Here is a 13860-nt window from a genome sequence, read left to right as displayed (position 1 = left end):
AAATTTTTGGGGTCATTTGTTGATCCAATATCAGTTGATGTAACTTATAATTCTGAACATTGGGACGGATACTGCTGCTTTATGTGAAGATCAATTGCGATGCCAATATGTTCACAACTGAAATAGGGTGGATAATTCGAGATTTGATTGTAATACCTTTTGGTTTAAAGAATTTAAATATTCTAATTGTTAAGCAATCTGAAAACAAAGCGGCTATATGTTTAGCTCCTTTTTTATTTCTTAATCAGGTTGTAATTGACAGTTCGAGAGTACGTTTGTCTTTGCTGGGTTTCAGTTATTTATTAAATTCTTTGTTTTTTGTCAAAAAAATAATGATTTAGAATGGTTATTAAATTTTTAAATAGATTTTACAGTCTATGTCGTCGTCAATTATATAAAGAAATGCTTTACCTTTTTTCATTAAATAAAATTATTTTCATTTTCTTTTAATGATTTTTTTAATTTTCACCAAATCAAAGTAGCTAAAAATTGCAGAATAAAAAAAATTATTTAAAACAAGATTAAGTGCTTCCAAATAACAAAAATTGAAATGAGATTAAAATTTTAAATTGCATAATGATTTCACTTGAAAATTTAATTATCACTTTTTCGAAATAAGGTTTAAGATAAATGAATTAAGGAACCCAGACTCCTTGGCTGTTACCAATATACGACTCTCTTAACTTCATAAGAGCTAACATAGGCAACTTTAGCCGTGACAAATGGATAGAATTGAAGGAAATTAGACATAAACTTCATTATCGATTAAACATAGGGCAGATTGCATCTGTAAACAAGTAAGAACTATTTTTGCAGCTAAATGATCTGTGGCTCTTCCTGCTCTTTGCCTGGTGATTAATCTCACGCTGTTCTTTTATATATTAATCTGTCATGGGGGAAAGTAGAACCCTCGCCGTCTTCTTGGTATCCTGCCTGAGTTTTGTTGGAAAAAACACAGCTCGAGTTTGCCTCTCACCACTGCGGATAACAACCGCTCTTACTCTGCTGGTTCTCGTACTCCTGAGGCCACGATGAATATTTTGACGTCTGCCATAAAAAATTAAGATTTCTTTGCGAGTGCCCACCATTTTCAAGTTCTGTTTATTTGATGTGGATGATTAGAGGGTAAAAGTTAAGGATATTATATAGTCATTTTCTCAATATCTTTCTAATTTTGTATTAGTTGTAAATAAACATTTCAACAGTATCTCTCAGATACTTTTTTAAACTTTTATTATTATATTGAACTTTTCTAAATCAGGTCCATGTATTTCTATCCATTCTCTTTAATTTTCTATGAAATAATAATATTATATTTGGTATCTCTACAATCCTCATTTTAAAAAGAATATTTAGTTAAAACAAATATTAACTTATCAATTATTTTATAATTAAGATTGCTTCCCACATTTTTATTTTTAGTTAGAACAAATATTAACTTATCAAAATAATTAGGATATTATTTTTTTATGAAATCATAATTATTTTGATTTTTGGTGTATGAAATGATATCTGATTTGTATGTGCATGACGAGATTATTTTTACATTCAAGAATATTCATGTATAAAATATAGATTTTCATAATTTTGGGAAATGACATCAAGTGTGTGGTGTGCATGATGACATCAAAAATGTTTGAGATGATCACGGTATTGGATCATCATAAATATTTATTTTTCAATATAATTTTGTAATTATTAATTATAGACTTCACAAGCAAAAGCAAAAACCATCGACACAAATGCCTAATAAAGGCAGAGAGACGGGCTTACGGTGACTCCCGGAAAAGGTTGAGCAATAATTAAAACAAAAACATGATAAAAACAAGGCCAGATGACCTCTAGCAAATCCTAGGAGCTAGAGTATGTCAAGGTTCATCCCCAGCTGCCCCCAACTGCAGTTGCAACCTTAGTAGTCGATGACTATCACTTCATCGGCGCTGCTTTCCTCCTTGCTACCATCATGCACTAACCACTGCCCCATCACTTATCATCCACTAATTACTTTATGAGATAATCCACTTCCTCCACCAACTCGAAGTCTATCACTAACCCAGACCAACACCATGTCCAAGCACGAGATTTCCTTACCCGTCTAAATGCCCTTCGGAACACCACAAGACTGGTGCTAGTGGAAGCACCATCCTTCGCCAAGAACCTGGCCAGCCAATATCGACTGACCCTGATTACTGTTTTCTTCAAAATCAACCTCTTATCCCCAAGCCTTTGGTTAAGCTGCGAAACAACCCAAGGGTGCTTGTTATCAACAAACCACCCTAAGTCATCCCATTCTTTCATAGCAATAGCCGACCCCGTTTCTAGCACATCCTTCTGTACATCTTCATAATAAGATTCTCTGAAACCCAATAATTTTGTCCATAACTCATTGGATCTAAGGTTGAGATGGCTCAATGTTCGCATACCATAACCAGAATGGCACCAACTAGGGCTGTAAACGAGCCGAGCCGAGTCAAACAGTGACAGGCTCGAGTTCGGCTCGGTCCAAAAATTCGAAGCTCGGGTTCGAGCTCGGGTTCGATCGAGCCTAAAATTTTAAGCTCGAAGCTCGACTCGACAAATATTCGTTACGCTCGAGTTCGGTTCGAAAGCTCGAAAAAAACTACAAAATGATAAAACAAATTTTACAAGTAACTCCGGAAAAACCACACAAAAAACTAAAAAAAGAAGAAGTCCAAGCAAAGATCAATGCCAGACCGAAATGCAGCGAAAATCAAACCCAACACCACCAAAATCTGGCAAACGAATACACAAATAAGAAAAGCAAACTTAGCACTAAAAGATATAAAAGAAATAAAGCAAGCAGAGGAAGGCAGGAGAAGCAGGAAGCAGAATAAACGTATAAATTAAAATGACAAACCATGCATCATAATTTGGTTGTGCCAAAACAGCACAGTGGCACCAGTGCACCACCAATCTTCTTACTATGTTTCCCAGTGAGAAATTCCCACAAATCAAATCATATGTAAACACCATTATGCAAAAAACATCATTAACAAAACTCCAGATACCTTAGTAGCAGCAAGCCAGCAACAGATAAATTCAAACAAAACAAAACCAAATTGCAACATCAGCAACCAAAAAAATACTTCCACCAAAGATTCACCATGTTTTACATAATTTTAAAGCAGATTCAATAAACATAGCAACTAATAATATTTAATTCCAGAAGGCACAACCGGCCATCAAAAATAGAAAAAGTTCAACTAAGATAGTTCTGGTCCAAACATTAGTAATTACAATGGGAATTGAGATATTATGCAATAAGCCAATAACCAAACTTCATTGCCCCTGCATATACTAACTGTCTGAAACTTTATGCTGAAGCCTGAAATGAAAATAAATAGAAATTAAGAACCTGAAATGCCATAAAGCACATACTCATATAACTTATATAGGTGATAGGATAAAAGATGACTAACCTTGAGAGTTCAGAATGACAAAATCATAACTATTTAGCTCTCATCCAATATTAGGCAGCAAAATTTCAGTTGGTTTCTTCTCCTGGTCAAGTAAAATATATGATCAATATATAATAAATATCACGATTCCGTCAAAATAAATAGTTTGATTTATGTGAGAAAATTAATATAAATTATACCTTGTTCTTTCTTTTAATCCCATGAAGACTGCGACACCAATCTTCTCCACAAAGAAGTACTTGGACTGTTTCAGGGGATAATGAAGCACGATATGTATCAATGACTCTTCCACCAGCACTAAAAGTAGCTTCAGAGGCTACCGTCGTGATAGGAATGGCAAGAATATCACGAGCCATAATAGACAAAATGCGATATTTCAAAGTATTTACTTTCCACCATTCTAAAGCATCAAAAGATTTTGAATCTTCACAAATAAAACACCCTTCTTCTAAATAATTATCTAGATCAGATTTCAACGGTTGTACCGTTTCAATCGTTTTCACAAAATCATTAAATTCCGACCAGCCAGAGGATGAAATTTGAATAGTATTAGCTTCTTTTCGGAAACCATCATATGCTTCACCTGTTTGTTCACCACTGTTAGCTTGAAATTCAGCCACATATTCATCATATAACTCATATAAAGCCTCTCGAACTTTAGAAATATTATCTTTTGCTGCACTTCCGGGATACATTTTAGGGAAGCAAAATTCAATGACTCTCATCTTGCATCGAGGATCCAAAATAGCCCCAATAGCCATTAGCAAATTAACTTCACCCCAATACTTATCAAATTTCTGTTTCATAGCTTCAATCATACTATACATGAAATCCTCTTCATCTGTGATTTCTGAATGCTTTTTATCCAACACGACCTTCACACGATAAACTTCATTTAGAAATAAGTTTGATGTCGGATACTCACTTCCTGAAATGATGTTAGTGGCAGAATTAAACACCTCCAAAAGCTCACAGACCCTCTCCACTTTTAACCAATCTTCAGCACTTGGACAGCAATAGTAACTAGGCTCACGTTCTTGATATCTTGGAAACACATCTTTGAATTTGATTGCAGTTGACAACATCATAAATGTTGAATTCCACCTGGTTTTACAATCGAGAATAAGCATCCTATGAGGCACTTGCAACTGTTGAACGATTTCAGCAAATAAATTAAGTCGAGCTTCTGATATATTCAGAAAGTTGACGCTATCACGAATGTCTCGAATGACATGCTTGATTTTGGAAAGGCCATCTTGTACCATAAGATTCAAGATATGTGCTGTACATCGAACATGAAACAATTTGCCGCCACAAAGTAACTTTTTATTTCTGGAAAAAGTATCCTTCAGATTTCTTAAACACACGTCATTTTTCGCAGCATTGTCAACTGTTATTGTGTAGACTTTACTCTCGATTCCCCACTCTTTTAGACACTTATAAATACCATCTGCAATATCAATTCCACGAAGAGGAGGAGGCAGATGAATAAAGCTCAAGACACGTTTTTGAAGTTTCCATTCAGAATCTACAAAGTGGCCAGTGATTACCATATACTCAATTTTTTGATTGCCTGACTTCCACATATCCGTCGTCAAACTGATCTTATTTACATTCTTTAACACTGTCTTCAATTTCTTCTTTTCCAATTCATATACCGATACACAATCATTCTTGATTGTATTACGAGAAATTTTTTCCCACTCAGGCATTCCGGTCTTCTGCATCATATTAAACCCCTCTTCCTCCATAATCGAAAATGGATGCTCATGCATTAACACCCAGTTTGCAGCTGCTTTTCTCATCTTAGCCATATCAAATTTCCCATCTGTAAGTGCAGGAGCCACCATTGCCACTTCACATAAAGAAGATGGTTGGAAGTTGAGTCTTTGTTGCTGTTTCATGTGGAGTTTCCTCTGTGTACAAGTCTGTAAATGCCTTGACATGTGACTGGTAACCTTACTTTTCAATATTGCAAGCTTTGTTTTACAGTGAATACATTCAGCTTTGAGAGTACCATCTGGAAGAGTGATTTCCTTCAAATCTTTCCACACCTCTGAAGTTTTTTGTCTCTTTTTCTTTTGAAACATAGAATTTTCTTCTTCTTCAATATCCATCTCATCCGCATTCTCATTGTTCTCAACACTAGCAGGAATGTCATTTGTACTGGTATTATGAATAACATCATTATCGGGAGAGTTTAATTGTTGCTCTGATGACATGCTGGACAAGAAAAGAAATAAAATCTAAAAGTGATAAGATGAATAAGGAACTTTACAAAAATCTAAGATGTATGAGGCTATAGGGTTTTGAGATATTAACGAGTTATACAATCTAAGAGTGATATAATAAAGAATCATACCTGTTTTTGATAAACTTATAGTATGTATCCTGCAGGTCTTAATCGGAAATGGCTAGATCAGAAAGGAATTGAGACTTCTGCCTCAGAGCCGCAGAACTCCTTCTGGCAGAGAGGAAGTGACGGTTTGAATTCTGAAGGAGTGGGTGAAGACTGAAGACTAAAAGTCTAAAACTAAATAGAACGTATAAGATTATAAGAATAATACTAGGGTTTTTAATACTTAAGTTTGATAATAAATAAACATAAATTATAAATGGACACATAATCCTAAAATATATATAATACAACTAAAGCTCGAATAGGCTCGCGAACCCTACGAACCAAATACTTTTAAGCTCGGGTTCGGCTCGACATAATGTTCGAACTGTTCGAGTTCGGGCTCGGCTCGATTAATAACGAATCGAATTCAAATATTTGCCGAATCGAGCTCGAGTAGCTCACGAACTGTTTGGTTTGTTTACAGCCCTAGCACCAACATATATGGTCTCTCATAACAACCCCTACCCCTGTTGTATTACCATATTGAAGAGTCTAGTTATATATGATAGGACACCAACATATGAACACTACCTCCAGCTTGGTAGTCCATGTGCAAAAAATTAGGATTTTGATAAATTCGGGTGAGGAGATTAGATGTTCTAGTTAGTTTTGTTAGTCACATTTTAATTACTCAAATTGTTTCAAAGTCGAAGTAATGCTTTAGAATGATTATTATATTTTTAAATAGGTTTTAGAGCGTATGTTGTCCATTAGATACAGATATGCTTTGCCTTTTTTCCTAATATTTTTTTTTCATTTTCGTTTGATGATTTTTTTTAAATTTTCGTCAAAATAAAGAAGTCGAAAATTAAAGAATAAAACGATATTAAAAACAAGACTAAATGATTCAAAATAACACAAATTGAAATGAGATTAAAAAATTTAGATTACATAACAAATTCACTTTGAAAATTCAATTAATTTGTTTTCCAATATTAAGTTTAAGAAAAATGAAGGAACCAAGCTGACTCCTTGACTGTTAGGAGAATATATGACTCATTACTTCATATAGGAGCTAAGATAGGCAACATTGGAGGTGACAAATGGATAAAATTGAAATTTCAAGAAAATTAAACATAAAGTAGCCATTAAGCATGGGGCATATTGCATATGTAAACAAGGAAGAACCATTTTTGGAGCTAGATGATCTGTGGCTCTTCCTGCTCTTTGCCTGGTGATTGCTCTCTGGCAGTTCGTTGATATCTTAATATGTCACGGGGGAAAGTAGAACCCTCGCCGTCTTCTTGATATTCTTGACCGGAGTTTTGTTGGGAAAAACACAGCTCGGGTTTGCCTACCACCACTGCGGATAACAACCGCTCGTACTCTCCAGGTGCTTGTACTCCTGAGACCACCATGGATATTTTGACGTCTGCCATAAAAAATCAAGATTTCTTTGCGAGTGTCCACCATTTTCAAGAGCGGTTTCTTTGATGTGGATGATTAGTGGCTAAAAGTTGAGGATATTATATAGTCATATTCTCAATATCTTTTTAATTTTGTATTAGCTGTGAATAAAACATTTCAACAGTATCTTTTAGATACCTTTTTTTTAACTTTTGTTATTATATTGAAGTTTTCTAAATGTGGTACGTGTATTTCTATAAATTCTCTTTTTTTTTAACTTTTGTTATAATATTGAACTTTTCTAAATGTGGTACATGTATTTCTATAAATTCTCTTTAAGCACGAGTGAAATAATAATATTATATTTGGTACCTCTACAATCCTTATTTTAAAAAGAATATTTAGTTAGAATAAATATTAACTTATCAATTATTTTTATAATTAATAATTAATATTGCTTCTCAAACATGCATATTATATAAAACATATTAGTGAAACGAGTACTATCTATTAAGTTTTTTTTGACAATCATGTGTGATTTTCATGTGAAATATAATATCCTTATTATTTTAGTTATTGGTGTGTGAAATGATACTTATATGTGCCTGATGAGATTATTTTCTTAAATTCAAGTGTTATTTATGTGTTAAATATATATTTTCATAATTTTATCATGACATCATTGTGTGTGGTGCATGATGAAATCAAAAAATTTTGAGATGATTACGATATTAGATCATCGTAGATATTTATTTTTCAATATAACTTTGTAAACATCGATTAACTATTTGGTGTCCCAAAATTAAAATTATAATAAGATATGAAGTCATAGACTCCACAAACAACCATTGACACAAATGCTTAATAAACGGAGAGACACTGGGCTTATCCCGACCCAAAAGGACGTAGAACAATTAAAACTAAAACACAATAAAAACAACCCAACACGACCTCTAGAAAAACCTATTATCCTAGGAGCTAGAGTATGCCAAGGTTCATCCCCAGCTGCCCCCAACTGCAGTTGCAACCTTAGTCGTCGATGACTATCACTTCGACGCAGCTTTCCTCCTCGCTACCATCATGCACTAACCACTTCCCATCACTTCATCCTCCACTAACTACTATATGAGATAATCCACTTCCTCCACCAACTCACCATGTCCAAGCACGAGATTTCCCTTACACGTCTAAATGCCCTTCGGAATACCACATGACTAGTGCGAGTGGAAGCACCATCCCCGGCCAGCCGATTCGGTCTCTCCCTACTTACTGTTTTCTTCAAAATCTACCTCTTATCCCCAAACCTCTGGTTAAGTGGCGAAAGAACCCATTCTTTGATAGGTGGCGAAAATCTACCTCTTATCAACAAGGGTAGGTGGTTATCAACAAACCACCGGCAAATATCCCATTCTTTGATAGCAACCGCCGACCCCGTTTCCTGCTCCTCCTTCTGTTCTTCGTAATAAGATAATCTCAAACTCAATAATAATAATATTATTTAGCAAAAAAGAAAAAACCTCAATAATATTGCCCATAACTCGTTGGATCTAAGGTTGAGATGGCTCAATGTTCGGATACCATAACCATAATGACACCAACATGGTCTCTCATAATAACCCCTACCCTTGTTGTATTACCATATTGAAGAGTCTAGACATACATGATACAACACGAACATATGAAAACCCTCTCCTACGTGGTAGTCCATGTGTAAAAAAATAGTGTTTGGATAAATTTAGGCCATGAGATTAGAGATTCTAGTTAGTTTTGTTAGTCATGCAACATTATTTCAAGTATGATGACCCAATTGCAAGTTTTCTAAATTTGGTTATGGATTAGTTAATCTACCCCAATTGCTACGTTAGCCACACTTTAATCATTCAAGTGTTTCAAAATTAAAATTTTTGGGGTCATTTGTTGATCCAATATCAGTTGATGTAACTTATAATTCTGAACATTGGGACGGATACTGCTGCTTTATGTGAAGATCAATTGCGATGCCAATATGTTCACAACTGAAGTAGGGTGGATAATTCGAGATTTGATTGTAATACCTTTTGGTTTAAAGAATTTAAATATTCTAATTGTTAAGCGATCTGAAAACAAAGCGGCTATATGTTTAGCTCGTTTTTTATTTCTTAATCAGGTTGTAATTGACAGTTCGAGAGTTTGTCTTTGCTGGGTTTCAGTTATTTATTAAATTCTTTGTTTTTGTCAAAAAAATAATGATTTAGAATGGTTATTAAATTTTTAAATAGATTTTACAGTCTATGTCGTCGTCAATTATATAAAGAAATGCTTTACCTTTTTTCATTAAATAAAATTATTTTCATTTTCTTTTAATGATTTTTTTAATTTTCACCAAATCAAAGTAGCTAAAAATTGCAGAATAAAAAAAATTATTTAAAACAAGATTAAGTGCTTCCAAATAACAAAAATTGAAATGAGATTAAAATTTTAAATTGCATAATGATTTCACTTGAAAATTTAATTATCACTTTTTCAAAATAAGGTTTAAGATAAATGAATTAAGGAACCCAGACTCCTTGGCTGTTACCAATATACGACTCTCTTAACTTCATAAGAGCTAACATAGGCAACTTTAGCCGTGACAAATGGATAGAATTGAAGGAAATTAGACATAAACTTCATTATCGATTAAACATAGGGCAGATTGCATCTGTAAACAAGTAAGAACTATTTTTGCAGCTAAATGATCTGTGGCTCTTCCTGCTCTTTGCCTGGTGATTAATCTCACGCTGTTCTTTTATATATTAATCTGTCATGGGGGAAAGTAGAACCCTCGCCGTCTTCTTGGTATCCTGGACCTGAGTTTTGTTGGAAAAAACACAGCTCGAGTTTGCCTCTCACCACTGCGGATAACAACCGCTCTTACTCTGCTGGTTCTCGTACTCCTGAGGCCACGATGAATATTTTGACGTCTGCCATAAAAAATTAAGATTTCTTTGCGAGTGCCCACCACTTTCAAGTTCTGTTTATTTGATGTGGATGATTAGAGGGTAAAAGTTAAGGATATTATATAGTCATTTTCTCAATATCTTTCTAATTTTGTATTAGTTGTAAATAAACATTTCAACAGTATCTCTCAGATACTTTTTTAAACTTTTATTATTATATTGAACTTTTCTAAATCAGGTCCATGTATTTCTATCCATTCTCTTTAATTTTCTAAATAATAATATTATATTTGGTATCTCTACAATCCTCATTTTAAAAAGAATATTTAGTTAAAACAAATATTAACTTATCAATTATTTTATAATTAAGATTGCTTCCCACATTTTTATTTTTAGTTAGAACAAATATTAACTTATCAAAATAATTAGGATATTATATTTTTATGAAATCATAATTATTTTGATTTTTGGTGTATGAAATGATATCTGATTTGTATGTGCATGACGAGATTATTTTTACATTCAAGAATATTCATGTATAAAATATAGATTTTCATAATTTTGGGAAATGACATCAAGTGTGTGGTGTGCATGATGACATCAAAAATATTTGAGATGATCACGGTATTGGATCATCATAAATATTTATTTTTCAATATAATTTTGTAATTATTAATTATAGACTTCACAAGCAAAAGCAAAAACCATCGACACAAATGCCTAATAAAGGCAGAGAGACGGGCTTACGGTGACTCCCGGAAAAGGTTGAGCAATAATTAAAACAAAAACATGATAAAAACAAGGCCAGATGACCTCTAGCAAATCCTAGGAGCTAGAGTATGCCAAGGTTCATCCCGAGCTGCCCCCAACTGTTGCAACCTTAGTAGTCGATGACTATCACTTCATCGGCGCTGCTTTCCTCCTTGCTACCATCATGCACTAACCACTGCCCCATCACTTATCATCCACTAATTACTTTATGAGATAATCCACTTCCTCCACCAACTCGAAGTCTATCACTAACCCAGACCAACACCATGTCCAAGCACGAGATTTCCTTACCCGTCTAAATGTCCTTCGGAACACCACAAGACTGGTGCTAGTGGAAGCACCATCCTTCGCCAAGAACCTGGCCAGCCGATATCGACTGACCGTGATTACTGTTTTCTTCAAAATCAACCTCTTATCCCCAAACCTTTGGTTAAGCTGCGAAACAACCCAAGGGTGCTTGTTATCAACAAACCACCCTCAGTCATCCCATTCTTTCATAGCAACAGCCGACCCCATTTCTAGCTCATCCTTCTGTGCATCTTCATAATAAGATTCTCTGAAACCCAATAATTTTGTCCATAACTCATTGGATCTAAGGTTGAGATGGCTCAATGTTCGCATACCATAACCAGAATGGCACCAACATATATGGTCTCTCAACCCCTACCCCTGTTGTATTACCATATTGAAGAGTCTAGTTATATATGATAGGACACCAACATATGAACACTCCCTCCAGCTTGGTAGTTCATGTGCAAAAAATTAGGATTTTGATAAATTCGGGTGAGGAGATTAGATGTTCTAGTTAGTTTTGTTAGTCACATTTTAATTACTCAAAGTGTTTCAAAGTCGAAGTAATGATTTAGAATGATTATTACTACCTCCGTCCCACCCAATAGTTTACATTGGGTTTGGGCACGGAGGTTAAGAAGTATGTATAAAATAGTGGAAAAGAGGAAGAAAAGTGGGTGAAGTGGTGGAACCCATTGATTTTTAATATATAAAATAGAGATAGTGGAGTAAAAGTAGTGTGAAAAGTGGGAAAGTTGTGAGACCCATTAACTATTTTAGGAAAGTTTTGTAATGTAAAGGAATGAATGAGACATCTAAAAAAGGAAACTGTAAAGAATCTGGGACGGAGGGAGTATATTTTTAAATAGGTTTTAGAGCATATGTTGTCCATTAGATACAAAAATGCTTTGCCTTTTTTCATAATATTTTTTTTTCATTTTCGTTTAATGATTTTTTTAAATTTTCGTCAAAATAAAGAAGTCGAAAATTGAAGAATAAAACAATATTAAAAACAAGACTAAGTGATTCAAAATAACACAAATTGAAATAAGATTAAAAATTTTAGATTACATAACAAATTCACTTTGAAAATTCAATTAGTTTGTTTTCCAATATTAGGTTTAAGAAAAATGAAGGAACCAAGCTGACTCCTTGACTGTTAGGAGAATATATGACTCATTACTTCATATAAGAGCTAAGATAGGCAACATTGGAGGTGACAAATGGATAAAATTGAAATTTCAAGAAAATTAAACATAAAGTAGCGATTAAGCATGGGGCATATTGCATATGTAAACAAGGAAGAACCATTTTTGGAGCTAGATGATCTGTGGCTCTTCCTGCTCTTTGCCTGGTGATTGCTCTCAGGCAGTTCGTTGATATCTTAATTTGTCATGGGGGAAAGTAGAACCCTCGCCGTCTTCTTGATATTCTTGACCGGAGTTTTGTTGGGAAAAACACAGCTCGGGTTTGCCTACCACCACTGCGGATAACAACCGCTCGTACTCTCCAGGTGCTTGTACTCCTGAGACCACCATGGATATTTTGACGTCTGCCATAAAAAATCAAGATTTCTTTGCGAGTGTCCACCATTTTCAAGAGCGGTTTCTTTGATGTGGATGATTAGTGGCTAAAAGTTGAGGATATTATAGTCATATTCTCAATATCTTTTTAATTTTGTATTAGCTGTGAATAAAACATTAATTTCAACAGTATCTTTTAGATACCTTTTTTTTTTTTACTTTTGTTATTATATTGAACTTTTCTAAATGTGGTACGTGTATTTATATAAATTCTATTCTTTTTTTTAACTTTTGTTATAATATTGAACTTTTCTAAATGTGGTACATGTATTTCTATAAATTCTCTTTAAGCACGAGTGAAATAATAATATTATATTAGGTACCTCTACAATCCTTATTTTGAAAAGAATATTTAGTTAGAATAAATATTAACTTATCAGTTATTTTTATAATTAATAATTAATATTGCATCTCAAACATGCATATTATATAAAACATATCAGTGAAACGAGTACTATCTATTAAGTTTTTTTTTGACAATCATGTGTGATTTTCATGTGAAATATAATATCCTAATTATTTTAATTATTGGTGTGTGAAATGATACTCATATGTGCATGATGAGATTATTTTCTTATATTCAAGTGTTATTCATGTGTTAAATATATATTTTCATAATTTTATCATGACATCCTTGTGTGTAGTGCATGATGAAATCAAAAAAGTTTGAGATGATTACGATATTAGATCATCATAGATATTTATTTTTCAATATAACTTTGTAAATATCGATAAACTATTTGGTGTCCCAAAATTAAAATTATAATAAGATATGAAGTCATAGACTCCACAAACAACCATTGACACAAATGCTTAATAAACGGAGAGACATTGGGCTTCTCCTGACCCAAAAGGACGTTGAACAATTAAAACTAAAACACAATAAAAACAACACAACACTACCTCTAGCAAAACCTATTATCCTAGGAGCTAGAGTATGCCAAGGTTCATCCCGAGCTGCCCTCAACTGCAGTCAACCTTAGTCGTCGATGACTATCACTTCGTCGACGCAGCTTTCCTCCTCGCTACCATCATGCACTAACCACTTCCCATCACTTCATCCTCCACTAACTACTGTATGAGATAATCCACTTCCTCCACTAACTCAC

The 13860-nt window shown here is 33.9% G+C and overlaps 1 protein-coding gene across 1 annotated transcript; it reads right to left on the bottom strand.

The window, feature by feature from the left end:
- Window positions 1-3435: 3435 nt before the first annotated feature.
- On the bottom strand, window positions 3436-5043 carry LOC108201480 (zinc finger BED domain-containing protein RICESLEEPER 2-like). The gene is made up of 2 exons (XM_064084165.1): window positions 3620-5043; window positions 3436-3522 (listed from the first exon to the last, which is right to left on the bottom strand). The coding sequence occupies exons 1-2, from the start codon at window positions 5024-5026 to the stop codon at window positions 3481-3483; spliced, it is 1449 nt and encodes a 482-aa protein (XP_063940235.1). The 5' UTR covers window positions 5027-5043; the 3' UTR covers window positions 3436-3480.
- Between the last annotated feature and the right edge of the window lie 8817 nt (window positions 5044-13860).

The sequence above is a fragment of the Daucus carota genome, chromosome 9, assembly GCF_001625215.2.
Source record: "Daucus carota subsp. sativus chromosome 9, DH1 v3.0, whole genome shotgun sequence".
Classification (NCBI taxonomy): domain Eukaryota; kingdom Viridiplantae; phylum Streptophyta; class Magnoliopsida; order Apiales; family Apiaceae; genus Daucus; species Daucus carota.
The sequence above is the reverse complement of the archived record's forward strand: the minus strand, read 5'-3'. Positions and strand labels throughout refer to the sequence as shown.

What these genes read in the sequence shown, in the direction of transcription:
- LOC108201480 (XM_064084165.1), bottom strand. Translation starts at nt 5,026, where the DNA reads ATGTGGAAGTCAGGCAATCAAAAAATTGAGTATATGGTAATCACTGGC. An exon ending in GGATTAAAAGAAAGAACAAG is followed by an intron (nt 3,523 to 3,619) that starts GTATAATTTATA and finishes TTACTTGACCAG; the next exon opens with GAGAAGAAACCAACTGAAAT.